This window comes from Dermacentor andersoni, chromosome 7 (assembly GCF_023375885.2).
Source record: "Dermacentor andersoni chromosome 7, qqDerAnde1_hic_scaffold, whole genome shotgun sequence".
NCBI classification, from domain to species: domain Eukaryota; kingdom Metazoa; phylum Arthropoda; class Arachnida; order Ixodida; family Ixodidae; genus Dermacentor; species Dermacentor andersoni.
Genome location: NC_092820.1, coordinates 109900162 through 109927942, shown reverse-complemented (window position 1 = coordinate 109927942; position 27781 = coordinate 109900162). Strand labels below are relative to the sequence as shown.

Below are 27781 nucleotides of genomic sequence, written 5' to 3'. Positions count from 1 at the left end.
GGCCGCTGACACGCCTTGCGGGCGACGTTCACGCGATCAGAAAACATACAGGAGACTATGGTGCGATTTTGCATCTTAAATTGGCAACTTGCCATAGGCATAAGAAACGACTTTCAAGTAGCCCACGTGTGCAGTTGTGTACTACAATAGTCTACCATTTGGAATGACGGTTCATATGATCTTAAACGCCTGATGTCACCATACTCAAATGCTTTTAAAATTTAAAAGCCGCCTTCATTGTCAGAAGCTTTTGGCGGCTCCGCCAGAATAAATGAGCTGCATGAGCACATTAGCAATGCTACTTGGCTGTCATTGTAATGAATAGTCGTCTGTGAAGCACTCTCCAAATCTAGTGGCATGGAGGACACGCATGTAGCCTGAAAATGTTATTTTAGTACACGAATTGCTGAGAATCTATGCGCAAGTGTGGTTGCTGCTCAGCATGAGAAGCAGCACAATCACCAATTTGAGCAATCAAAACAGCCCTCCAGGTTCTGTTATGTGAAACAGTGTTTTCACCGATTTTAACAGACCACAATGAATTAAAGTTGCTCCTATCTTGAAGGTGGTCCATGTGATGCCAGACAGAAGTCTTTCAGTAGGGGAACATGAGTTGCGTGGCAATTTTCTTTTGGTTCTTTCAATCAAAGAAGCAACAGGGACAGAGTTGCCACCATCACTGTCAACAGTACTATGTTTAGTGGACGCTTATTCATTCTAAGCACCTAGCCTATTTATTAATATGCACTTTATCACTTCGTATTCTAGGATATGAAGTATGTATATATATTTGTGCGGCTTTTCCCCATATGCTTAAATAAACTGAGCAGCACTGAATAGGCCGTTGGCGACTACTGTATAAAGCTTCTGTCCACTAATTCCACTTATGTCCACTAATTCCATTCTGATATTGCTGGAATCGTTTCCTGCATCCTTAATTAACTTGCCTGTTTACAGGGTTGCTATGAACCATTGCTAAGTAGGTTATGGGCTTAAATTTATCAAAAAGACGAATAGAATTTCCCGTTGCTCTTGTTTAGCCCTCTGAGGGTCATATTTTGGGGGAAAATATCTCTCCAATTTAGGAGTTATATATTTTTAGAGGTGTGCAAATAGTCGAAACTTTCTAGTTGCGAATTTAATATAGTATTTTTCGATTTGGTCCTTTGAATTATTACTATTTGTAAAGGCGAATATTATTCGAATATTTCAAAACAACAATGAAACACAAAATTTGAGCCCAATTACATTAAATTTTCACTTCCAAGAACATGGCACAGACATAAAACGTGAGAACTTGTACAAATAGCAGACCAAGCTGCGTTAATTAAGTAGCTGTATTATAGAGGCTGTACAGCAATCATTCGTGCTTACTGAAGAGTCATGTGCATGTGAAGACACTTTTTGCTCCTGCATTTGTGCTTTTAATAAACATGTATTCATAACATAATATGCAATGATAGAAACTTGCTAACTTTAGGAATACTAGCATGTGAACATCATTTTACATTATTTGTGATATCAGCTGTTGATTATTCAGAAGCTATCCAATAACGATTTGCTTCTCGCATTATTTGGTTCGGTGTCAGTAATCACTATTCGCACATCGCTAATATTTTTATTCCATATTTAAGTTCGTCAGAGTGACTTTTCGAGAAAAGAAAACTGGTAAATAATTTTTAAATGACAACAAAGCGACAAAACCCTTTCAGTATTTGCAGTTTTACACATTTTATTTTTCTATGCAGGATAAAGCAGCATAATTTTTTTTTTGTAATGAAACTTACAAAAACTTGTTTTATACATTAGGTGTAGTGGCAAGACTCCCGACCTACTACTATGACACCCACCAAGGAGCTAAGTGTAAAATTTGCTTTGGAGAACCCCAAGGGGCGACATCACAATAAGAATATTTTCTAGAAGTCCCAGAAGGTTGCAGCGCCTCCAGTGTTATGCTAAGTAGCATTTTGTTCTAAAAAGGTACGTTTATTTCAGAATGTTCCCTCGCAGCCACATATGTAAGGCAGTGAACGTCTAAGGGTTCAAGAAATCAGTCCACTGACATATGGCTCTCAGAAGGCTGAGAATGTCTTCGTATCTGTCACATTCTGCATGTGTCATGGTAACAAGCTTGGTTCACTACTACAGGGAATCCTCATTATAACAGTGATTCATTCGTTGAGTCAGAAAACACACTTCGCTGTAAGCGGTATTTTATTTAAGGTAGACACTTCTAAGCCATTGTAAGGCGAGAAGTGCATCAAGTTGCATGTGAGCTCGTGAAACCTAACTTGAAATGTAGCCAAACTCAATTCTAGTGACATGACAGGATTGTATTTGGAGCATGGAAAAGCACAATGAAGCGCTGCGCACTTTAATTATGAAAGTTACAAGAAATAATTTTAGTTGTCAGTAGTTTATGTTTCTTCGTGAAAGACGTCAATTTTTTTTCACCATTTTCTTTCTAAGCAAGCAAAGTTCGCATCTTCGACATTAAAGATATTCATAAAGTTATTTTGCTAGAGTGTTTTGCTCCTTATTGTCCTTTTCTGCATTGCACACTAAGTGGAGTCCTGTGTCACATTGAATAAATTTACATGGCCATGATGTGAAACTGTACCCTCCGAAAGTTGGAATAAAGCAAGATAAATACATAAATCAATTTTATTATGACTAGGGCATATTGTACGCCACACTCTTTCATGTGCAAGTTTCTTTTGAAAGCTTGTTTTGGTTTTTTGTTGATTTTGCAGGTTTCACGTGTCGCAAATTTCCTTACACCAACATGCCTATGTAAAGAACTCTGTCCTCGCTTCTCGCATGGCACCAAAAGCCTCTGAAGAGCCCAATTTAGACAGCTCAAACCAAGACACAAGTGTTGTGCTTTCGCAACTCTCGACAACTTTATGTTTGTTTATGTTTATGTTAGTCTCCTGAAAGGCCCGATTCGAATTTCTCAAACGAGCGTATAAATTTTGTGCCTTTCTATGCCTTGACATCTTTATGTTAATTTTACTTATGTTAATTATACTAGTCTCCTGAGAAGCCCACGTTGGATGGCTCAGTCGAGAATACAAGTGTTGTACTTTGTTATATTTCACAACATTTTAAAGTTAGTTTCTGACCTAGTTCCAGCAAGGATAGTGTTTCTTTATTATATTTTTGAGTATCTTCAGTTATTTCATGCCAAACCACCCAGTTTTGTCAAGAACTGTGCGATTACGGCAAGCCATTTCAAGTTAGCTTGATATGCAAAAGCAACCATAATGAGAAAATTTTTGAAAAATATTGCTTTCGCACATACACCTGAGTCATTCCAGGCACCCAACCAGCGTTTTTTTTTGAGATCACAGATATAGTTGAACAAATTTCGATGCGTTTGTTGAATCTCCGAACTGTTTCTCCCCATTTACTCTTCTTTGCACAAATGTTCTAGAATTTTCGCAAAAATTGATTGTTCTTGCACAGTTAAGCTACAAGGCACTGATCCACGTTTCTTTCAAAGGGACATTGTATGATCCAGATATTCAGATAGGGTTCATGTCAAGAGAATGAAGTGGTATGACTGCCGAAATTGCAAAGTTTGAATGTGTTGCTTCGAAACCAAGGAAATACAGAAGGCACAAAATAAACATGCTATTGCAGCCTCGTTGAATTTGGATAGCTGCAAAATATTTGAAGCCTGGGAGGTTCAGTTGATCGTCTAAAAAACTGTAAAGTTCAAATGTTTCGCAAAAAGCTTCGTGTTGAAGGTGAACGAACTAGCTTTGGTGGACGGTGCAAAACATGTCACCCATCATTACATAGCCCTACATATATCCTATGCATGTGACAAGTTACGAAAAGGTATTCTTTAAATGTTGTAACATATCTTTTGTAATGTTCATTTGTGGATCACGCATACAGCATCAATATATAAAGCCTTGTAATCTAGCAAAAACATTTTGTTGACATATTTAGCCATAAGAACTAGACAACAAACTGTGACTGCCTTTTTTTATCAATACAAAGGCAGGTGACGTAAAGCGCCGCAGTCTTGACTAATATTTTTTTAACATGAACACGAAAAGTGGTCGCCAACGACATCTCACATCAGACTGAACACGGCATATATGACTTATAGATGAGCATGTTCCGGCTCTCAAACATTGGTAACAGGCAGCACCACAAGAATTTGTTCATATTCGTGTAGGTTTTCAGTTTTAATTATGAAGGTGTTTTCTACTTGCATCGTCAGTGGTTTCGAGGGAGCAGGGCACAAAGTGTCCTGCTCCCTGTATGTCGCATTGCATGTTCATATCTCGCAATCCATTGCAGTGCGACATGTCCTTTATGATGCTTTGCATGAACAATATCAGCGCTCTTTCTGGATTTAATGTCTACGTAATAGGAGATATATTTTGTAAACTGCAGGAAACATCCATTTAACACTGCAGGACTCCGTCACGAATTTAACACATATTGATATTTTGTGCGCAATGGCTGCGTGGTATACCCCGCCCACACCAAGCACAAGTGTCGTTGCGTTTGAACGTGCATCGCTTGATAATAAAACGCAGACCCCAACCCCACTTCTCGGTCATCTGTGTTGCAGACGAAGCCAGCTTTGTCACCTGCATCCCCGGCAAGCAAGCTTGTGCGCACATCCAAGAAAAGCCAGTGCTGACAAAATTTCAACAAAGAATTTTTCGCATTTAAAAATAATGCCTTTTTTTCAACTTCACACATGCATAGCACACATGTAAAGCTATCTACCAATGCATCACATATATTATAGCAACCTCCAAAGCTGTTTTTAACTTGAACATAAAGCTTCTTGCAAAAGATTAGGATTTGTACAGTTCCTTTACGGGCGATCGGCTAAACCTTCAAAGCTTCAAATATTTTTCTGCTATACTTTGTCACCTGGGCTGTATCTAATTTGTCTTCTGAATTTTTTCTTACGAAAAGAAATAAAGCATTGGAATTTTACTCACTTTGCCGGTGCCAAAAGCACTCGCAGTAGTCAAATATTAGAAAAATTGACTATTTTCGCAGTCGCATCACTTCACCGTATTTTCCATGCACACCATTTAAGGCCTTGAGCCATACAATGCGTGTTTGATAAAGAATGTTGATAGATGTCCTCTAGCTTAACTGAGCAGGAAAACTAAACTGTCACCAAAACGGTACAATATGTTTGGCGAAAAATATAAAGGTTCGATAAAACGATGGTCCAGGTGGCATGAAATGATACACCTGCAGTGCATCTGTGCCGTTTTCAGAGTTGTTCAGTGAAAACTGCATTTTACATAACTTCTTAAAAATGATTTGTTTTGCTATCCAAAATACACAAGTAAGAATTAATAGGTTTAAGTAGGCCTAAATTTGTAATGCAACAAAACCTATCCGGTAATAGCAATGATGTGCCATACATGCTTGCATGAAACCTCATTTTTTTGTGTGTACTCTTTCGTTATTTTTTGTGTCACTGAACAAAATTGAAACGGGACTCATAAGAGATAAATTTTTAGTCCTCCAGCATGTCACTAATAGGTTCTTTTTTCATATAAAAATCTGGATCATGCAGCAACTTGATCACGGAACAAGCAATGCAGCATAATAAACTGCTCCCATAGCATCACTTATTGCGAATGCCATGTTTTAAGAGTAGATAATTTTTACTGAAATTGACACACAACATTCAACCAACAAATAAGGATATTAAACAGTGATCCTTCTTGTATTTTACAATTTCTTTAGGTTGCCTGTGCCAGGTAGCATAATTCTTATTCTTGAGCTGGATTATTCAGAGGTGGAAATTACTAGCACAAGAAATGGAAATACATTCAACTGATTCTCACAAATTTACTCATTCACTCAAAATATTATGGCGCATATTGCAGTTTACAAGTTGTAGCCAGTGAGTTTTAAAGACGTATTCACTTGAAATAATTTCCAGGTTAACAGCAGTTTCAAGATTTCTCCATAAATATGAGACGATATACATGGGCAATCCAGTTAATTTTGTGCTTCAATGCATAACTGCGTTTTGTTAAAAAAAAAGGCAAGTGGAACAACACTGCATTATTACGGCCAGCTTGATGGCCTGGCTCTCCTTACTGGCGTCATTCTGGAAATTCATTCTAAGTGTATACACCTTGTAAAATTACCTGCTACAATTTCTAAAAAATAATTAGGAAGTGAACTTTTGTTAATTAGCTAAATACGTGTCTTGATTTCTCATGCAAGTAATGTTTGGCACTCTGGATCTAGAATTATGTTAGCTGCAACAGCCAGTCTTTAATAAATTCCATAAAACTTAAAGATAACGACCTTGCATATTAGTGCCTCAGTGAGTGCTGTGGGCTCTAGCGAATCGTGCCATGGTTATAGTACCACTGGCTATCTAATATAGAAAGCAAGCACCTTTTGTGAGTGTTATTTATTGTCCTGTCAGTCTGCTTCTACATTTATTTATTTAGGTATATATTTTTTAAGATTTATTTCTTTCGGGAACTGTGTTTTAATTGAGGGCCACACAGACTACATCTATCAGTATTCAGTTTTTTTGTCGTCTCAAGCTGCAGGAAGTTCGTACTTTGCAATAGTTTCTAAGAAGTTTCTGCTCTTAAAATACAAATGGCTGCACATTTACAAACATGTTTGGTTAGAAATAAACACTTCACTTATAAAAATTGTCTGTCTGCATCAGTTCAGCACTCTTGATTTCGTTAAGGACCATTCACTGTTACAATCGAAAATTGGTATATTTGTACTAATAGCAGCTTTCAGATATTGTTTATTACAGGCAATTAGGAGCATGCTTTAGAGCCCAGGGTGACCGACGCCTGCAATACAAAAGTGCCTGTATTTATATTTGATTCTCTCAGCAGTATATTAAGCAAAGTGCAGTTATAAACACTGCTTAATACACAATGGGGGCATGAAGGGCTTTCGACACAGTTTGAGTGTTGGCATTCAACACAGCTCCAACAATATTTCAATGGACTTTCATGTTAAGACTTAACGCATTTGCAACAATGCTTCAATAAGCCTTTAATATTGACAAACAACACATTTCAATAATACATCAATGGGCTTTCAACTTTGAGACTCAACAAATTTTCAACAATGCTTCAGTTGGCTTTGAACATTGAAATACATCGTAGTTTCAACAAGACACCAATCATCATTCAAATGAAAAGGTCCCAATGATGTTTCGACAAAAGGGCGCGGGCCAGTCATCAACACTTGTCAACAATTTCCTCAATAATGCTTCAAGAATTCCCCAATGTGCTTTCAATGTCTTGTTGACATTGAACAAGGATATTTCAATAATCTTTTAACGTCTTTTCTGTAAGCGTCTGTTTTCCACATGCCGCTGCTTTGCCAGTCGCCAAGCACTGTCACGTGGAACTCCGAATTATTGCACAGAAGCAACCCTAACCGTGCCATTATGACAACGCCCATACAGTGCCAACCACCCGCTTCGATCCGACTTCGCGTGTTTCTGGCTCGCCACCCTATCGGGAAGAAACAAACGGCAAACTCTGTCATCGCTAAGTGGCATGTCAAGCTAAGGTCAAATCATTAGGTATGTTTTGTCGGTATTATTGAGATCAGCCGTTTGTTTTTACGCTGCTAGAACTAGAGACACGGCACCAAGTCGTAAAACTGGTTTGATTTCTAGTTTGCAGATGGCGCAAGAACATCAGCATTGGTGATGCGTTGATGATGCGGAAAGCTGTAAAAGTGTAATTGTTCACTGCATCATTAATTGACTATCCCGCTCTAGCATGGTACGTGGTCACGGTAGCGAGCAAACGCACAGTAGAAGCCAAATAGACGCCGAGCAGACGCTGTTGCGCAGGTGAACATTTGCAATGTAATTCGCCCGTACTACCTGTTAAGGAGGCTGCAAGTTAACTCCACGCAAAGCATATAGGTAATCTGCAGCCTTGCTGTCGGATGCATGTAAGTGCAGCTTATGACTACGGCGTCAAAATATTTTTGCCGTCAATCCACAAACAACGGAGCATGTAACATGAAAGCATGCAGACCCTGAGCAGACGACGCGGTGCAGATGAGCACATCTCTAGGGGCATAAGGCCTTCCTATTGGCTAAACCAGCTTGTAAGATAGACCCCCTCTGTAATACCTTTGTGTTCTTGAGGCTATTAAAAATGAAATAGCCATTGCGCAAACGACTTGTGCCTTCAGCGTACAAATGTGCATTGATAGATGGCGGACCCATGCCCTACTCTTGCTGCCTGCGGGAGCCATATACATTAACTCAATGAACCGTCGATGAACCCCGATGATTTGAAGGTATGAGCTTCTATGGAAGCCTCGCTACTAGGTATATTTACCTTGCACGGAAGTAGTCCAACTGTGAAAATTTACTCTGTCGTTTGGATGGGTTTGCCCGGCGTAGAAGCATATCAGATCATTTATATATAACGGCCAAATGCTTCTCCCTAAACCAAGCTTAGGGAGAAGGCGGCAGTTTTCTGTCCAAGAAATTTGTAGCACGGCCTCGTGTGAGAGGAGACTGTTACAATGTCAACCTTCGTCCTAGCACATGCCTCTGAGCCGTTGTACTCAAGGGACCCACTGAGGCTGTCGCGCTACTCGTAATGAACCATCATTTCTCCACTTTTTATACATGTTACACTATCTCAACCTTTTTGCACATCTTATACTCATAGCATACCGCACTTCAGTCATTCACAAATTTTTAATTCCTTTGTATTTTAATCAATTTACAGCTCTGTGCTTTAGGCCTCTGTACCGCATCGCCACATGAGCAATTAGGCCTTTGAGTACTTATAGTTACTGCCTTGGCGCTCTGGAGCCACACTTGGCCCTCGCGCCATCAAACACAACATATCATCATCATCAGCTTCCTCTTACGATGTGTCGTAGTAATTTCACATTGGGTAACTTTTCACTTCACAACACATCAAGGCTATATGTTGTTCATGGCATAAAAAGGGACAGGTTAGGAACGACAAGGACAAATACATAACGTCTTCTTGACACCCTTTCCATTTAATATCTCATTTGTTGTGCCATGAGTGGCGCGTATAATCGTGATGTTTCACCAACTAGCCCCCGTAGTAGCATTGCTAACTCTCACCACCTACCAAGCTCGCTTCCTCGCCTAGATCTGTTGTTTCCATGTCGTGCGCCTACCTAAGGTATTGAGAATTAAGATTGAGAATTTATAGTCCCCCAGGAAGTCTACGTATCACGTAAGGCGATTACTTTTCCTTCTGACAGCAAAAGCTGCTCTCTTCGACGTAGTTGGTTACACACATCTCGCTCCTAATTTGATTACATGGATTAGGACAAGGAATGAGTATTCGATAAATGAATGTTGAAAAGAAATGATTTTTTTTAGACAGTGAGGAATAGAGTAAGACGGGATGGGAGGGACCGTCAGGTGCGTCTTAAGGCGCTTTTGGTGCATACTATTGCAATGTGATACATACAGATTGGAAAGGCGCAAAGAATCATTTCTTTTATATTTTGATACAGAACTTATGATTAAATTTTCTATTCCTAGCGTTGCATCAGCGACAGTGGATTGCTATGGAGAAAGGGCGTGGTTACTGTTTGATACTGTTTACGCTCGCATCTTCGGTGGTGTTGACCAGCGAATCAAGTAAGTGTGCCTTTATCTTTGATGTGCCCTATTGGAATCGCTAACACCGCATGGAATATATTTGGCCGTGCTCTTATGCTGACATTTCCAAGTAACATAACAAAGCTTTTAAAGAAAAATAGTGGTGAATCATTCGCGAATAACACCAACTGTTTATTCGTCGTGATCGTCTTGTGGTTTTCAACACTCTGAAACTGGTTTTTCGTGCCCTTAGGGTCAAAAATAGTTCCATCACTCACATTTTGCATGTAGAAAGCCCGCATGCCCTTCCTTAAAAAAAAAGAAAGAAGGCTGGCAAGAGCGTTTATGACCACGTTCAGCACGAGGCTAACGTTTTCTATTTAGGACAGGGGGGGGGAGGATTTCCACCCTAACAATCGCTGTTGACGTGGCTGCCCGGCTTACGTTAACGCCTCTTTTTCTTAACCTGTCTATCTTATTTTGTGACAGGCATGTGGGCTTCGTTCCTTGGACACGCTTTTAACATCAGTGCCGCGATGCCGTTCAAATCCGTATATCAAGGACCTTTTAATAGAGTCAAAAAGAATAACATAAAACAACGTTATGAAAAGATCACAGGGCGTTTAGGAACCCAACTCATCGAATTAACAAAATCATAAAAAAGTTGCATAGCTGCTTCTAACTAAAAACGTCACACTGAATCGACCCTTTAATGTCATTAGAATTGAATGGTATTAGCATCAAACGACATAATACGGAGGCTGCTAGACAGCCGTGAATAATACCATTAAAATCAAATGACTTCCGCAATGTAATGATTTCGCGAAAGATATTTGGCTCCGCACTCGATGCGAATACATACTCTCTACCCTTAAGACACGGTAAAATATGACATTGAGCGTTCGCAATTTGAGAAACGGTAATGTACAATGTTATTCGTTTAAGTATGTTGTCACGTGGTGGTGACGTTACGAACACAGTAGCAATACTGTGAAAGACAAAACTAACTTTTATTAGGCGAACCTGTGCCCACAAAAACAGGCTACACTTATACCACAACGAGAGCGGCGAACACAGTCGGCGATCGTCGAAAATCTGATCAGTGGGTCAAGCGCGTCGGCTTTTATACAGCAGTCGTCGAATGTTCCAGACTAATCGCTGGGACCCGCGTGTCTTCCACAAAGTTCTACACCATTCGCGTCACGCGATGAAATCAGATACCACAAGGTTCGGCGACAATAGGCAGCGGATAGAAGCATCAATAACATTCCAGAAACGTTCTATACATGCAGGCTCATCCTGCGCTGTGCGATATAGAACTCAAGGGCTTCAAGGAGTGCAGTGATGCCTAAATCGACCACTGCGTAGATGTCTTGACATTCTAATAAATCATGATCCATCGTTTCCAAAGCTTTATCGCAGCAAGCACATACTTCTTCCCTCGTATATCTCGCTTTATATGTGCGTGTTCTAAGGCATCCTGATCTCGCTTCCAAAAGTAACGAGTTTCCCTTTGAGTTATCATAAATTGTTTCTTTCCTGATTTCGGTTTTCCTCTTAAGAAGTTACTCATGGCAGGTTTCCTTTCCGTTGTCGCACCCATGAGATTCTTTCAGCGTCTCTGAATTTCTGCTTGACGTTCTTTGTTGTTGTGATACGCACCCTGCAGGCCGCATACTTGCTGCTAAGCTTCCTAGTTCCTTTCCTCATCAGTGAATCAATGTTTTTTCCTGTACAGAAACCTCAACACTCTCCCAGCGAATTCACTTTCTTCCATATTCCTCACTCGTTGTTCAGAATCACTTTCACTGTGAGCTTCCCTCACTTCAAAACTAGTCCTGACCATATCACCTTGCACAGCTTCATTTGTAGTCTTTCCGTGAGCTCCCAGTGCGAGGCGTCCCAATGACCCTTGGTTCCTTCCCATCGAGTCCGCATGTAGCCCTGATTTCAAGTAAACAACCCCATTTCCAAAAGTAAGTCCTGCAACCATTACACCTTCCCACATACCCCGGAGCACCTCGTACCTATTGTATCCTGATAGTGCTCTGCGCTTCATTATGGCTGCATTTCTCTTTCCTTTTACCGTTATTGTTCCTTCCCGCGTTTCTGTATATATATATTGCCTTCGTTTATCCATATACCAAGGTATTTAGATTCTTTTAGATGAGGTATTTTCTGGCCCTTTATTGCCACTGTCTGTTCACTGTTTTCATTGAATAGCATAACACCTGATTTTCTAACACTAAATTTCAAACCTAAATTCTCGCCTTCCTGTCCACAGACATTAGCCAGACATTGCCTATCACGTTGCTTGTTAGCTAGCAAAACAATGTCGTGAATGAAGCTGCTTCTCTACTACTGTACCCACCCGTTTATATGAGAGATTAAACCGGACATCACTTCTTTCTAGCGCCCTCTCCACCCTGATCATCTGCATCCTAAACAGCAGTGGGGATAAAGGGCACCCCTGCCTCAGTCCCTTGTTGATATCAACTTTCTCTTCGCACCTCATCCCTTATCATTCAACGCAAACGGTATTTTTAGGTAAACGTCTCTCAAAAGCTGTAGACAATCGTCAAAAGGGTATCCCCATGCTGAATAACGGCACTGACGTCGAGGCACCCTACACGAAACTAACACAAAACGGCAAAGCTGCTCCATCTCGCCCAGAAAATTTCCGTCACCATGATTGCGTCATGTCGCTACAGCGCACCGATTTTTCGTGAAGTCCAGTACACAATCGCGTTAATTCCATCCAACTGCTTCGTTTCCACATGTGTGTCCGAAGAAGGCTGACAAGATAACAGCATGTCACGTTGTGGAAATGCTAAAATACTGAAATGGCCACTGTGAAATGGCCACTGCTGGGTAGAAACAAATGCGTATGCGCTGTTGAAACCCGCCTAAGGGAGCAGGTATAGGTATTCCTTAACCCTGTTCTTTCGTAGCACAGTCGCACGCATACGTAATTTGTAGTGATGAAACGATCTCTCCGAAGTATCTTCAAGTCTGCACGTTGAGAGTACATAAGTTCCATTTGCGCAAAGAGACAGCTCGCCACGGCAGACCATTGCGTCAAGGCCTCCAGGCAATTTGGAAGACAAAGAAGGCAAGGGATTTCATGAAGCCATTCTTCTTGCAAGCCCAACCAAACTCCATGACGCCCAACAAGGGAAAAAAAATATTTGCATATTCTCCTCTATGAGTTATCTAAATGATGCGTAAGCACTTCCTACTAATCACCTGCTGTTTCTTTGGCGTATGCTGCAATGTTTGGTATAATTGCGAGAAACGCCGCAGAAGAATAGGGAAACGGAAACGGCCGGTTCCAACGCCGAAATGTTAACTGAGACCAGAGTGAGACGAGAAAGAGGCGATTAGTAGCAATGTCCACTCGTGTTCTAGATAACTCCCAGAGGACGTGGACGTCGGATAAAATGACGAGAGATATTTTGTGAATGAAGCGAGTATAAACAACATCATTTACGTACACTCTCTTATTTGGTTCTTCTTGTTGCGTTTCGTGATGTTCATATTGTACGATGGTGCATTTGGATGATGCCGCTGCTTCGTGGAAGTTGAGCACTGGCCGAGGCATGCTGCAGTACGTGACGTAACTGAACAGTGTCACGTTTTGTAGACCTCATACGTAGACGTCGCCGATGACAATGGCTCCTCTCAGTGCGAACCGTGATCAACCGTGATCAAGCGTACTCTGGGGCCGGCTGCGGATGGCGCGGGCGCGCGAGCCTTATCTTGAAAGTGACGTGCCGTGGGGACAGAGTGCGCCGAGTACTGATAGGTTCTTGCACGCTGTGTTCTCGCCGCTTAGTTCGTATTGAAGTGAGAGGCAGCACGAAGGGGCCGATTCGCTCGCTGCGCTGGGCCCTATATTGAAAGCGATTGTCTTATGTGACAAGCTGAGGAACGAATGGATGGACATACAGACGGGTTTCCTGGTTGGGTAGGCATATAAATGCTTACGCAATAAAAAGAAAATTTCACTTCGGCCGTACGCCTCCGTTCTTTACGGGAAACAGCTTCTGTACAGCTTTGTTTAATCCCTGACGACCTCCGTGTTTGCCACTGCAGTATACTTACTATATATACTGCGAAACTAGAGGATGACGTGGCTATTCATGACAACATGACATAAATCACAGTCTATCTATGAAAGCTGATTGCGCGGATCAGCCAGACATCTAGCTCGCGCACCTTTTCACATCGCATGGAAAGAAGGGCTAGCCCTATGTCGTGTGCTACCCCAAAAAATACAGAGGAATCAAGCCGATTTATTTGGCTGGTGGCAGTCATACTTGCTGAGTATTGGTGAATGAGGACAATCCTGTGTAGTTACTCAACTATAAAAGATACTTAACGTCACGCAAGATTTAACACCTGTGGAGCATGCTTCGCAGAGAGGCGCACTTTGGGGTAGTTTCATTCGTGTTTACATGAAACATACTACACTGAAAAGGTTCATATCTCGCAGTCACGTCAACAATTATTGCAATACACGTCAATACACGAGGTAAATTTCAAGGGCTTTTTACCGTTTTCGTGCCTACTGAATATAACGAGACAAACTTTTATTTCCTAAATTATGTTCTTTTTTCGAAGCTCTAGCATTTTGCCACAACTCGTAGCTTATAACTCAATCTTGAGAGATGCATTTATTCACATGTAAAGCGCAGAATCTGTAATTTTAGCGTGGTTTTCCAAGGCCGTTAAGAAAATAATGACATTTTTGGCATAATTTTTCTACAATTTTACGTTTGGTAGGTAGAACATTGGCGTTTCGGACGGCTCAGTGCAGGGCCCCAGACTCATTTCGGGCACCTGTGGTTCTGAGGGGTGGCAGAATAGACACGATGGTTCTTCGCGACTCGGATTTAAATTTTCTGATAATATGTCGTGCACATATTAATCGGTAGTTCTTTTTCTTACATATGCGCTATTGGTATGGTGTAGTACAGCTGATCTCCGTTCTTTACTTCAGATCCGACGGCACTCAAGCTATTAAGAAGACTGTGGAAATACAGTTGTGAGGAGCCACAAATGGAACCAGTGGGGGACTGCACCGCAAATATAAACAAATACTTCTTCAACAAAACCGCGAACATGTGTCAAAAGTTTTACTGGAATGGCTGCCTTTCCAGAGGCGTGTACGAAACACGCTACGCATGCGCACTCAATTGCAACGAAGGTGCGTATTTGGGATGCTATTTTTTCCGCATTCACAACGATTTTCATTCGAAAGCACTATTTGCAATTAGTAGGCCGCCTTCGCTATATGTCCAGCTGAAGTTTTCTCTTACGGACAAGTCTAGCACACATCAAAGTACTTAACAAGCCCAAGTACTTAAAAAGTACTTATAAAGTATGTAACAAAAGTACTTAACAAGTGCAAGTCAAAGTACTTAACGCTGTCCTACATTAAGTAAAACTGAGTGTCAAAGTACTTTGACGCTTGAAAGGTGATCTCCTGACATCAAACTGAAGTAACCACCGACGCAAGCATCGAGCGTTGATCCGCAGCATCGTTTTAACCAACAAATAAAACGCTATCCGTGCTTATAGGAGTCCGCTTTTGTTTGCTTTCAGAGCGAATAACATTGCTTATCTTGACAGGTTTTTCCTATCAAATTGACCGAGAAGAGGCGAGGAGCACACAGCTATGGAGGGAATTTTCTTTCTTTGTTTGCCGTGGTAGATCGACAATAGCAACAGCGTGAAATGAAAGGTTAAAAATGCCACTAAAACGGAACCTCAGCGAAGAAGTGTTGGCAGAGCGATGTCTTAAGCGTGCCGAAAGGTGTGAGAATGTTTTTGCCGGTGCCAAAATTTTTATTAAAGGCCAATAAATTTATTCTCCCCGGCATCTCTCAGTAGCCAATGTCCGAGTGATTGGTAGACAGGCACCTTTTATTCTTTTTTGAATAGGATAGTCTCTGGCTATTCCGAAGAAATAATCGATATTGTTCGGCATATTAATCCATATATACTGCGTACACGTCACTTTGACGTTCTAAGTTAGCGACTTTTTTTTTTTTTGACGTCGCGTGAAAGACAAGCTAAGTGAGCGCAGCCAGAAAACGTTTGACCAATAGCGGATGGCTAATGGCAAAGAAAATGCAGAATCGGGAATGGTTAGTTTTTATTTGTTTGTCATAGTCGTGCATAATCGATGTGTACACGTCATATAACATGGGGCGTTTTCATGTTTTTTGTGACATCACGGGACAGACAGGTGATGTGGGCGTGACCAGAAACGGTTTGACCAATCGTGGAGGGCTGATTGCAGAAACGAAATAGTAAAGGCTTGGAAAAGTTTTACATTATAGCGCTCAAGCGATCCATACGACGACAGAGGGAGAAAGAGACAAAAGTGAAGGAAAACAGGGAACTTAGCCAGCGTTAGTGCCGGTTGACTACCCTGTGCTGGGGAAAGGGGTAGACTAGCGCAAGAACGAGCACGAATACAAAACCTGGCCAGTGAATCTTACAGCGATTATATCCCAATGCTATTCTTTAACTCCCTAGTCAGTCGTCCAAGCAGCGCTGTAAAGAAAGCAAGATGATGATAAAGGAATAGAATCGAGCGAGAGGAATCACCTAAATATAGTGACCTTGAGACCATATACCGCCAAGCTATTCCACTTTGAGCTTATTCAATGTTCTAACGTCAAATTTACGTAACAGGCGAGGCAAACACCAGGCAGTGATGGGCAGCGTTGTCTGAGCAGCCCAATCAAACGCACTGCGAGTTTATAGGCAGTCACTTTAGCTTGCTATGAAAGCAGACAGCATTTCCTCCTTCAAAGGTTTGATAGCATTAGCATTTTTGGCTACTTCAGCCGTTTGGGCCTCTGTCTGTCTGTCCGTCCGTCCGTCCGTCCGTCCGTCCGTCCGTCCGTCCGTCCGTCCGCCCGTCCGTCCGTCCGTCCGTCCGTCCGTCCGTCCGTCTGTTTGTCTGTCTGTCTGTCTGTCTGTCTGTCTGTCTGTCTGTCTGTCTGTCTGTCTGTCTGTCTGTCTGTCTGTCTGTCTGTCCGTCCGTCCGTCCGTCCGTCCGTCCGTCTGTCTGTCTGTCTGCCTGTCTGTCTGTCTGTCCGTCTGTCCGTATGTCTGTCTGTCTGTCTGTGTCTGTCTGTCTGTCTGTGTCTGTCTGTCTGTCTGTGTCTGTCTGTCTGTCTGTCTGTGTCTGTCTGTCTGTCTGTGTCTGTCTGTCTGTGTCTGTCTGTCTGTCCGTCTGTCCGTATGTCTGTCTGTCTGTCTGTCTGTCTGTCTGTCTGTCCGTCTGTCCGTATGTCTGTCTGTCTGTCTGTCTGTCTGTCCGTATGTCTGTCTGTCTGTCTGTCTGTCTGTCCGTCTGTCTGTCTGTCTGTCTGTCTGTCTGTCCGTATGTCTGTCTGTCTGTCTGTCTGTCTGTCTGTCTGTCCGTCCGTCCGTCCGTCCGTCCGTCCGTCCGTCCGTCCGTCCGTCCGTCCGTCCTAGGTCTGTCTGTCTGTCTGTCTGTCTGTCTGTCTGTCTGTCTGTCTGTCTGTCTGTCTGTCTGTCTGTCTGTCTGTCTGTCAGCTGGTCCAAATTTCGGAGACCTTGACTACAGCGTGCCTCATAATCAGATCTTAGTTTCGGCACGTAAATCCCCATTTTTTAATATTTTAGTCTAAATATCCTCTTACACTGACCAAGTAAGTCAAGTTGATAGGCAATCACGTAGGTGCTCGTGGTCGTGATCCCTCAGGGGTAGTTCTAGCTTCGTGACAGACAGACTTGGCAGCAGCAGTCACGGCGATCGCACGCTTTTCTAAGCGCTTTGCTATACATTCTCAGGTGCCGGCCAAGCTATATCTGCGAGCTGTTTGACTTCGGCTATCGCTGGACACGACGACCATCATCGGACCACGTACTTCAAGGGCATTTCCTGGCCTAGTGTACTGCGCCTGCGTGGATTCCTGGCGGAGAGCAGAAAAGCCGGCGAAGAACGCATCGACGCCTTACTTGGCAGCAGCAGTCACGGCCATCGCACGCTTTTCTAAGCGCTTTGCTGTACATTCTCAGGTGCCGGCCAAGCTATATCTGCGAGCGGTTTGACTTCGGCTATCGCTGGACACGACGACCATCATCGGACCACGTACTTCAAGGGCATTTCCTGGCCTAGTGTACTGCGCCTGCGTGGATTCCTGGTGGAGAGCAGAAAAGCCGGCGAAGAACGCATCGACGCCTTACTTGGCAGCAGCAGTCACGGCGATCGCACGCTTTTCTAAGCGCTTTGCTGTACATTCTCAGGTTGGTGAAATTTTGCCCTACTAGCCTGGGAGCTTTTTCGTTTGCCGTGACTGCTGCTGCTGCTGTTGCATACCAACTATCGCTTGTACTTGCTCTTGTGTACTGTTGTTGTCATTGCGTCATACCAACTACCATACCAACTGTCGCTTGTACTTGCTCTTGTGTACTGTTGTTGTCATTGCGTCATCCGAACTGCAAGTTTATTTTCCCCTTTGCCCAGTGGCAATGTCAAAGGAACTTGTTAAACTTTTTGAGAAATTGAAACGAGAACTTAAACAAGAGTTCCGTGAACTACGGGAAAGTCTCGAAAGGGACATAAGAAAGGACATCCGCGACATAAAGAACAGCCTAGGATTCATAAACGAGAGTTATGAAGAAATGAAAACATCCGTGAACCGCGTTGAATTGGAAAATGGACAGCGAAGAACATCCGTAGTAAAACTAGAAAAGGAACGAGACGCTTTGCATGCTCAAGTTCAAGAGCATGAAGTGAAACTTCTACAAAATGAACAGCACATGCGGTGTCACAACGTTGAAGTGAAAGTGTTCCGAAGACGCAAGACGAGAATGTCATGGATATCACAAAAAATATAGCGAAGGCTATTAAGATGCCCCTTGAAAGTGGAGACATCGAGGTCTGTCCCCGCGTCCGAACTACGGGGAATACAGAAGCGCCAAATATAGTGGTGCAGTTTGTTCGCAGATCAATCCGTGACTGCTTTCTTGAGAAAGCTCGAAAGCTGAGGATAACGTCAGAGGACATTGAACTTGAACCCAAAACCCCCATCTTCATTAATGAGCACTTGAGCCCTTCCATGAAAAAACTGTTCGGTGCGGCTAATGCAAAGAAAAAGGAGTGCCAGTGGAAATATATATGGACTCGGAATGGTAAAATATTTGTGCGCAGAACGGATACCTCAGCAGTCATGGCGATCACCAAGTTTGATGATTTGCGTCAAATTGTGTAGTTATACCTGCAGACACCTAAAATTTGTTTCTCGACATGGGTTATCAGCCACACGAAATTAAGCATATAGTGAAACCAAAAAAATCTGTTTTGTCAGTTTTTCATTTAAACGTCAGATCCTTAACAAACAAAGAAGATGAATTAACTGTTCTACTCGATACTTTCGGAGTGTCACTTACTGCGATCATGTTAACTGAAACCTGGTACACACCAGCATCAATTGTATTTCACCGTCCCGGCTATCAGTGCTTCTATCAAAGCCGCGAAGATAAAAGGGGAGGCGGCGTCGCACTTCTGCTTAGAGAAACATTGTCGTGCGAAATAGTCGTAGAATACACGACCACAACTGCTGATTACGAAGTGCTCACTCTACGAAGTTCTAACAAACTTTTCTGCGTTATTTACAGGCCACCATCTGGCGCCATTAATCACTTCTTTGAATTTCTTAAATATTTTTAGCTACGCATCTGATCAATCTGTAGATATGGTCCTAGGTGGCGATATTAACATAAATATGCTTTCATTGAGTCAATCCCAAAAAGAACTCCAGTATTTAATTGCTGCTAATGGTTTTTTTTAGCGTAATAACAAAGCCGACGCGAGTGACTCTAGAAAGTGAATCTTTATTAGATGTATTCATTACAAATGTTGACAGTAATTTAGTAACTGCAGACGTAGTTTATACCGACATTAGTGATCATCTTGGAATCGTCATGATAGCTGATAAGGCTGTACATGTTAATTACAAAAGGCAAATAATTTATACACAATCTATAACGAACAAAAATCTTGAATCCTTTCTTGCTGCGATTAGCCAACAGACCTGGAACCACGTTTTCGAGGAAGATAGTAGTGATACCGCTTACCTTAACTTCATCACTACATTCAAGGCTATATATGATGCACATTTTCCACTAAGAAAGACAGCCACGTCATCAAAAGCACGGAAACCCTGGATGACGTCCGACTTGCTCCAAATGGTCAAGCATAAGAACCGATTGTACGCACAATTTGTACAATCAAAAGATGAAGAGTTGCTTCGGCAATTCAAAAAGTACAGAAATAATCTAACATCAAAACTAAGAATGGCTCGAGACGCCTATTTCACAAATGTATTTTGGAGCCCTGAAGAACAGCGGTCGGATGTAATCTGGCGAAAACTGAATTGCTTATTGCAACGAAATACCCGTGATACTTCCGAAAACTTTCAGCATGAAGGAAAACGAATTTATGGGACCTGTTTAGCTGACGCTTTCAGCAATTTCTTTATTTTACAGGCATCTCAGAGTCAGGTAGAGTGCAGCCAAAATTACATTGAATTCATGAAGGGAAGCAGCTGTCCATCATCCCTTTTCGTTGCGCCCACGAACTACACAGAAGTTTTCTCGTGCATAAGTAATATAAAAAATAGCAAGTCAGTAGATGCAACTGGTCTCCAAATAGTGCCCATTAAACATGTTCTTCACCTAATATGCCCCGCTGTTACTCACATTTACAATCTCATATTATCTACCGCTGTATTTCCAAAGGCACTGCAAATGGCTCGAGTGATACCGGTTTTCAAAAGCGGCAACAAGAATTTGATTCCTAACTATCGTCCAATTTCTATACTGCCAGTGTTCTCGAAGGGTATAGAAAAATTAATGCACGGTAGGGTACTATCTTTCTTTGAAAAACATAACCTGCTCCTTGACTTTCAGCACGGCTTTCGAAAGAATCGATCCACTGAAACAGCATTACTGACTCAAAAAGAAATCATTATAGATATGTTTCAAAATAAGGAAATAGGTGCAGGCATATATATAGATTTTACTAAGGCTTTTGACTTGATAAACCACAGAATTTTACTACATAAACTGTCAAACTATGGTGTCCGAGGAAAAGCTCACGATCTTATAAAATCTTATTTGTCGAACAGAACACAATATGTTGACTTTAAAAATTCGTTGTCTTCAATACAAAATATTTATGCAGGAGTCCCCCAAGGAAGCATATTCGGACCGCTTTTATTTTTAATCTATAAAAATGATATTGTACAATGTGTAACTGATGGAAAGATTGTATCCTACGCTGATGACACTTCGGTGTTCATAACCGGGAGATCAGAAAGTGACATTGAAGAGAAAGCAATCAAAACACTGAGTGCATTAAATACATGGGCAAAATCAAATTGTTTGAAGATTAATTCTAAAAAGACAAAAATAATATTGTACTTTCCGAAAGGAAAGATAATTTCTAGGCCGTTGAACGTGTTCTTAAGCTCTGATACTGTTGAAATTGTTGATTCTGTTAAAATCCTTGGCGTTATATTTTCCAAGCATTTGACTTGGAATGATCATGTTGACTATATCAGATCAAAAGTGTCTTCAGCTGTCGATGTCATGTTGCGCCTGCGCGGTATTCTTCCTCTAAATGTAAGGCTATTGCTATACAACTCATTAGTTCTTTCTCTTTTGCAATATTGTTGTACCGTTTGGGGCACTACGGGTGTCACAAATTTATCCAAGCTTCACCTTCTTCAAAAAAGAGCTGTAAGATGCATTGCTTGTGCTCCTTATTGTTCCCCCACACATGATTTGTTTTTAAAATATGAAATCCTGCCAATCTATAGTTTACACAATTATAGACTTTTAATGATCTATAAACGCTCTTCACAAGGTGATGAACATTATATTAATTATCTGGCAAAACTTCAGAAAAACACGCATATCCTGCAGACTAGACATAAAGAAATTTGGTTAGTGCCGACGCCTAGGGCATATTATACCGAGCAGTCTCTTTCTTATACTGTTCCAGTATTATTAAATAAATTGAACAGAGACTTATTTGACCCCTTTCAGCATTCAAGTGATGTTATTAAGCTATATTTTCTTAACAAGATTACGTAATACTGCACTCAGTTTAAACCTATACCTGTTATTAATTTTTCCGTTTCCCCATGACCAATTATTTGTTTTTCTAATGCCTATGTTTGTGCTGCAATGCATAGCGCTGCCTTTTACAAAGTGTCTTGTTATTTAGTTTCAGTGTTTATTTGGACAATCGATAATCTCTGCCTGTGTACTGTACTGCCGAGTTGATAAAGGGGGCAGGACCTTTGTCAAGCTTACGAGCTTTTAGTCCTGTCTCCTTCTCTGTTCAAGGGAAAAATAAAGACTGAATTGAAATTGAAATTGAACTCTTGTCAAGCCGTCGTCATCATACTTTCTAGCCCGACCCAGTGGCCCATGTTCAATAATAGCTTGGACCTAGGTATGTTGCTCACGGTCCTTAGGAGTTCGTAGCGAAGGTTAAAAATGCCGCTAAAAAGATGCTCTGCGAAGAAGAGTTGGCAGAACAATGTCGTATACGTGCGGAAACGGCTCTACAACGCAGTAGTTTCACGCAACAATTCTCATTATATTCAGAGATATCCATAATCGCCGATTGCCCTGAGTAATAAATGCCAGAGCGATCGGCGGGATACCATCCTTCGTTCCCTTGGTAAAATAGAAGTCTCAGGCTATTTCAAAAAAAAAAACATTAAGTTTCGTTGCGCATATTAATGCGTCTCTGGTGCGTATACGTCACTTTTACCTGGTGAGGTTTCGCAGTTTTCTGTGACTTTATCTGACATATCGGCGAACTTGGCACAGTCTGAAACATGTTGACCAACAGCGGGTAGCGAATGATGAAAAATTTGTAGAATCGGAAACAGATATCCTTGTTTTGTTCGGCCAAATGATGCATGATCAGTGTGTATACGTTATATGGCATGGGCAGTGTTTGCGGTTTTCGTGACGTCGCGTGATATGCAGGCGAAGTTCGGGCGGCCCGGTGCATTTTTGTCGAATTCCGGAGGGCTAGTGGCAAATTTGGAAAAGAAACAAATTGCAATAGCTTACTTTGGGTTGCCCGACACATTTTTGTCGAATCCTGGAGGGCTAATGGCAGATTTGGAAAAGAAACGAATTGCAATAGCTTCTCGTTATAGGGCCCATCGGTTTTACTTTCACCGTGCCCGTTCCCTTCGCGCGCAACGCTTCTTTTTCTTCACCGACTATGCACCTCGGAACAGTTTTGAAGAAGCCTGTGTTGGCAAAGAATAACGTCTACAATTGTTTACCAGAGCTCCACATGCGGAATCAGCCGAACAAGTATGTTATGATATTTATTACGGACGCCGTCAGATAATTTGTCCCTCTGTTTTATAAAACCTTTTGTGCGTTTAAGTACTCTGCCTGTCACATTTTAATTAGCGGTACTACCATAGTGGTCTTTTTTCTTTGTCGGAAGAGGTCGGGAAGCAGTGTTGTCAGGAAATAATGCGTTGCACGGCGGATGAGCATGGTAGACGATCTGTGTATGCAAGTTCGCGCGCGACACGACTGCGTAAGGGCGACGAGCGAGGATATGGCTATCGCGGTATACGCCATCGCTTGGTGGCAATCGCTGGACAGCCTGTTAGGGAAATTCATCACCCGTTGCTCATCGCCCGAAAGCGCCTCATGGACTTACCCGATTGAACGCTGACGGGTGGAGTAGTTCCTTCGTGTGCACTCTCACCTTTCTCTCGTGCATTTGCTCGGTAAGCGCACCTGGAGTGCCTCGCGTGCTGAAGCCTAGAATCAGGAAAGCGCTCCCGATTCGGTCACTGACAACGAGCTATACGAAAAAAAAAAAGGTGTTATTATACTCCGTAATATACACAGCAATCAACACTGTGGAGGCTAGAGGGACTTCTTGCAGTGGCTTCGTTCGCACTTGGTTCGACGTTTTTCGACCGCAGTTGTGCGCAACTATATTTATATAGGCTCAGTATTGAATCAAAAAAGTTTTAATCCTTAGAAACAAACACACAGTAAGATATGGCTGCTAATGTGCTGTTTTAGAACATTTTTATTTTTATTGCTCTTTCCGGGTTTTTTATTTGCAACCCGTCGCGAGGAGCCTCACGTGCCTGCTCGCGCAAGGCTGTTGGCGCGCACCGAAGCAGGGACGGAACACGTGGAGTGATATCATTTCTTGACCGAACTTCCTGCGTAGGTTCCACAGCGTTGACTGCTGTGCATGGAACGGAGTATAGTTTGAAGCGGCATATTTAGGCTTCGGTGCGTGTGCGTATAACTTTTCCACCAGCAGTACTGCTCCATTTCAGCAATGTCTCCGAAAGCACTCAAGAGAGAAAGAGCTGACGGCAGTAGCTAGCACACCGACCAGTCGAACTGGAGTGGAACCTACGAGCCCATCATGTGCCCATAAAACAGCCAAAGGGCAAAAGCAATCTTATCACGGCGCCCGCTCGTCACATCTGCTTTGGCTATTGGTCGAGTGCATTGTCATCTACATTTATGTACAACCAAAACGCGAACAGTAAAGCATGAAGTAGACATGGAACATGCTACGCAGGTACATGCTACGCAGCCATACAATCACCAAGCGGGCTGTGGAATCCAAATTGGACGTCTAATCTGAACTCTAGCGGGCATCACATGCACTGTCGCAACTGCAAACAGAACTCTAAAGCCTTATGCTGTTAGTGTTTTTTTTTTTTTCCAACTTTATTACACATGTACAAACCATACTTTCCAATTCTCGAAGAGCTGCAGTTTCCAGTCACCAAGACACCGTCATCTACAGCTTGTTGCAGTAACTATTAAAGCTGAACTACTGTAGTCTACTTGTGCTCTAATATTACATCGTATACAACTTGGTTCAACCAAGGCAGCACGCGCAGACAGCTGAGTCTCCGAATGAAACGGATCCATTTCTCCGTTGCAACTATGCAGGTGAAGCAGCTGCATTCTGTGCAAAACCTCATCCTGGCGGATGCGAGACAAGAAAGACTCGAAGCTGGAGACAACCACACTACGAAATGGATGCGTTTTACTATGACATCAGGATGAGGGCGTGCAAGTCTTTTACGTTCTGTGGGCCCCCAGTACCACCAGACTCAAACTTTTTCACCAGCCTGTCGATGTGTCTCATGGAATGCGAGTAAGTTTCCTATAACCATCATCCACATTGTTATGAATATAAAAGCTTACTTTATCCAAATTCTAACACGCTCCGTCGTTAAGGAAACCTATCTAGTTGAACCTTAACGTGTAATTAAAATAATTTGGTTCTCTCTATGCTGTTGAATTACACCCACAATTCAAACAATGCGACAGTGAAATTCAGCGCAAACTTAGTAACCTTCTCTTCTCGGCGTAATTTATTTTGCTTTGCATTTTTTTATAAAATGTAGTATCACAAGCGCCTGTGTAATAAACTAATCTGTGTAAATAAACTAGCTAACGACAAGGCCATCCTTCCGAATTCACTATGCAGCATTATTACTCCCCTAAAAATTTTCTCACTGTGTAACAAGAGAACGGAACGTACTGAAAGCTTCCAATATCATGAGTCAGTTATGAGGGTGTTAGCTAACGCTGCATAAGTACGGACGTGTTTGTTGGTGTACTTTTTATATTGCACTACTGCTTTTATTGTATAGTTGGCGCTTAACGCATACCCTATAAATAACTTGGACAATTCGTTGCCAATTTCTCATTGATACCACTGCGCAGAATGAGCAATGAAGGTTATGTGTTAACTACCATCCGAGGCAGCGCTATTTTTGATAACAGGGAGTCTGCTCATCAGGAACTGCCAACAAAGTAGAATTCAAGCTCTCATAGCATCGCAATTTTTTTTTTTTGCGAACGCTTTTAAGCTATCGCTAATTAAGTACAGTACAGTGATCAGCAAGGTCTTGCTATCCTTAAGCTGGTATCTCTTGCTCCTTCTGATCTCTCTTGCACTCCGGTAATATTTAGAGAATCGCGGTTAACGATTAGTTGAAAGCTGATAGTTTATTATTGTAGACCCCCTTCCCAGCTTCGTATAACGAGTTATTGGATTATAGTCATGATGGCGTAGAAATAATTCAGGTGATCTTAGTAAACAGTCCTGGTGGTGACCTCATGCGTGCCGTAGCTTCTATCTGTCAGAAAGGTTGCACCCTTTGCTGACCATGGTTCTTACTTTAACCTGTGTTGGAAGCAGGAATGAACACAAACATCTGCAAATGGCGCCACTGATCAGGAAAGTTTCTAGGTAAATGCGCTTTGCTTCTGTCGGTTGGTGCGTTATTTTCAAGATGATAGCGCGGTACTACAAAGATTTAGCAAGTTTATTTTCAGGTTATTTTTGTAGACCTGCTATGTCGGGCACTTGACGGCTGTGAATTGTGTCAGCTACTACGGAACAAGTTAAGTCGTTCTGGCGTTGAAGTGCCATTTTTAGTGTCCCCGTCAATGTTTTCAACGTTGTTTACCGCCAACCGCCTAGCTCAACGTGCATTACTGTCACGTAAGACTCTTGCGTACCGTCGACACTGTTGTCATGAGTACGGGGACGAAGAATCGGTCGCCAACACAATCGGTCGCCGTCACTTTGTCAACAACAATTTCTATGTGACGCAAGGTGGTGCGATTCTCGTTAACTACAATACTGATAATTCTGGCCTCCGTAATACATGTACCAATGCTTGCTCTCCAAGGTGGAGAGCAAAATAGCGCGATGGGGTAAGTACTAGCGTTCGGGCTGAACCAACACCACTTAGCACACGGCCTTATCACTGCGATCCATGACGTCATGCTACCTGGCCCGACTGCCATAGAATCTAATGGGAACGCTCCCAACTAGGAAACAGTGATTTTGACGTCACCGGTTTCATCACGCCAGCCTTGTAAATGGAAATTTGGGGCCGGGTAGCGTGACGTAATGGATCGAAGTAAAGAGGCCTTGTGCTATCTAGGTGGTGTTGGCTGAACGCGAGTAAAAGCAATGCCACCTAGATAAAACTCTATACTGTGTTTCAGACGTTAGGTACGGCGCTGTGGAGGCTAGAGAGACTTCCTGCAGTGGCTTCGGCCGCCCTTGGAAATAGTTCGATGTTCTTAATCGCAGCGGTGCGAGGCTGCTCTTTATACACGCTCAGTATTGAATGAAGAAGGTGTGAAACCTTAGAAACAAACAAACTGTCGTATACAGCTATGCAATGCGTTGTTTTAGATGAATGTGTTTTTCGTTGCGCTTCTTTTCGGCTTTTTTATCAGCAGGCCGTCGCACCAGCCTCACGTGCACACTCGTGGGCGCGTACGCCGTTGGTGCGCAGCGAAGCATTCATGGTACTCGCGGAGTGATACATTTTCGTCACCGAACTTCTTGTGTAGCTTCCACAGCATTGCACCTGCAGTCCGAAACGGAGTACAGGTGGCGTTGAGCGAAACGGGAGAATAAAATTACTTAAGAGGAAAAAACGAAATCAGGAAAGAAGCAATTTATGATAACTCAAAGGCAAGCTGATTACTTTTCGAAGCGAGATGAGGACGCCTTAAAACACACACCTAGAAGCGAGATATAAGAAAGGAGAAGAAGCATGTCCTTGCTGCGGTAAAGCTAGGGAAGCGATACAGCATGCTTTATTACCATGTGAAGATATCTGCCTAGCGGTCGATTTCGGCACCACTGGCCTCCTGAAGCCCCTGGGTTCAACAAGAGCAGGGGGAAACTAAACATGTCCGCAATAGAGATTAGTAAGAGGTGATCGGAAGATTGGTGTAAGAAAAGCAGGGAAACAACAAAAAACGGAGGCCTACAAAAACAAAGTTCACAATAGGGGATAAGAAAATTTGGTTATGGGAATTCATCCTGTTTTCCTTTTGTTTTTTTATTTCTTAACCTAGGTAGGACATTAGGCAGTATAATAGCAAGAGCTTCGTGGCGCAACCCACCACCCCGTTCCCAAGGGGACGCTCATAACATCCATCCATCCATCCATCCATCCATCCATCCATCCCAAGGAGAAAAGAGGTGAAGCATCGCGGTGCAGGAGGGTAGGCGGAGGCACGCTGGGTTGGCCTCCTCTGGCAGTTGCCAAGGGT

The 27781-nt window shown here is 42.4% G+C and overlaps 1 protein-coding gene across 3 annotated transcripts in view; it reads left to right on the top strand.

Moving 5' to 3' along the window:
- LOC129380201 (BPTI/Kunitz domain-containing protein-like) overlaps positions 1–27781 on the top strand; it is a 100252-nt gene that overhangs the window by 63713 nt on the left and 8758 nt on the right. For 2 of the 3 annotated variants that reach the window (XR_011895799.1, XM_072289293.1), the window contains 3 exons: positions 9551–9649; positions 14613–14819; positions 24638–24845. Coding sequence is in view for 2 of the 3 variants with exons in the window: in XM_072289293.1 (XP_072145394.1) it covers positions 9551–9649; positions 14613–14819; positions 24638–24845 (514 nt within the window). In the remaining variant the exon portion in view is untranslated. The remainder of the gene's footprint in view (positions 1–9550; positions 9650–14612; positions 14820–24637; positions 24846–27781) is intronic. The other variant, XM_072289294.1, reaches the window with a different exon arrangement.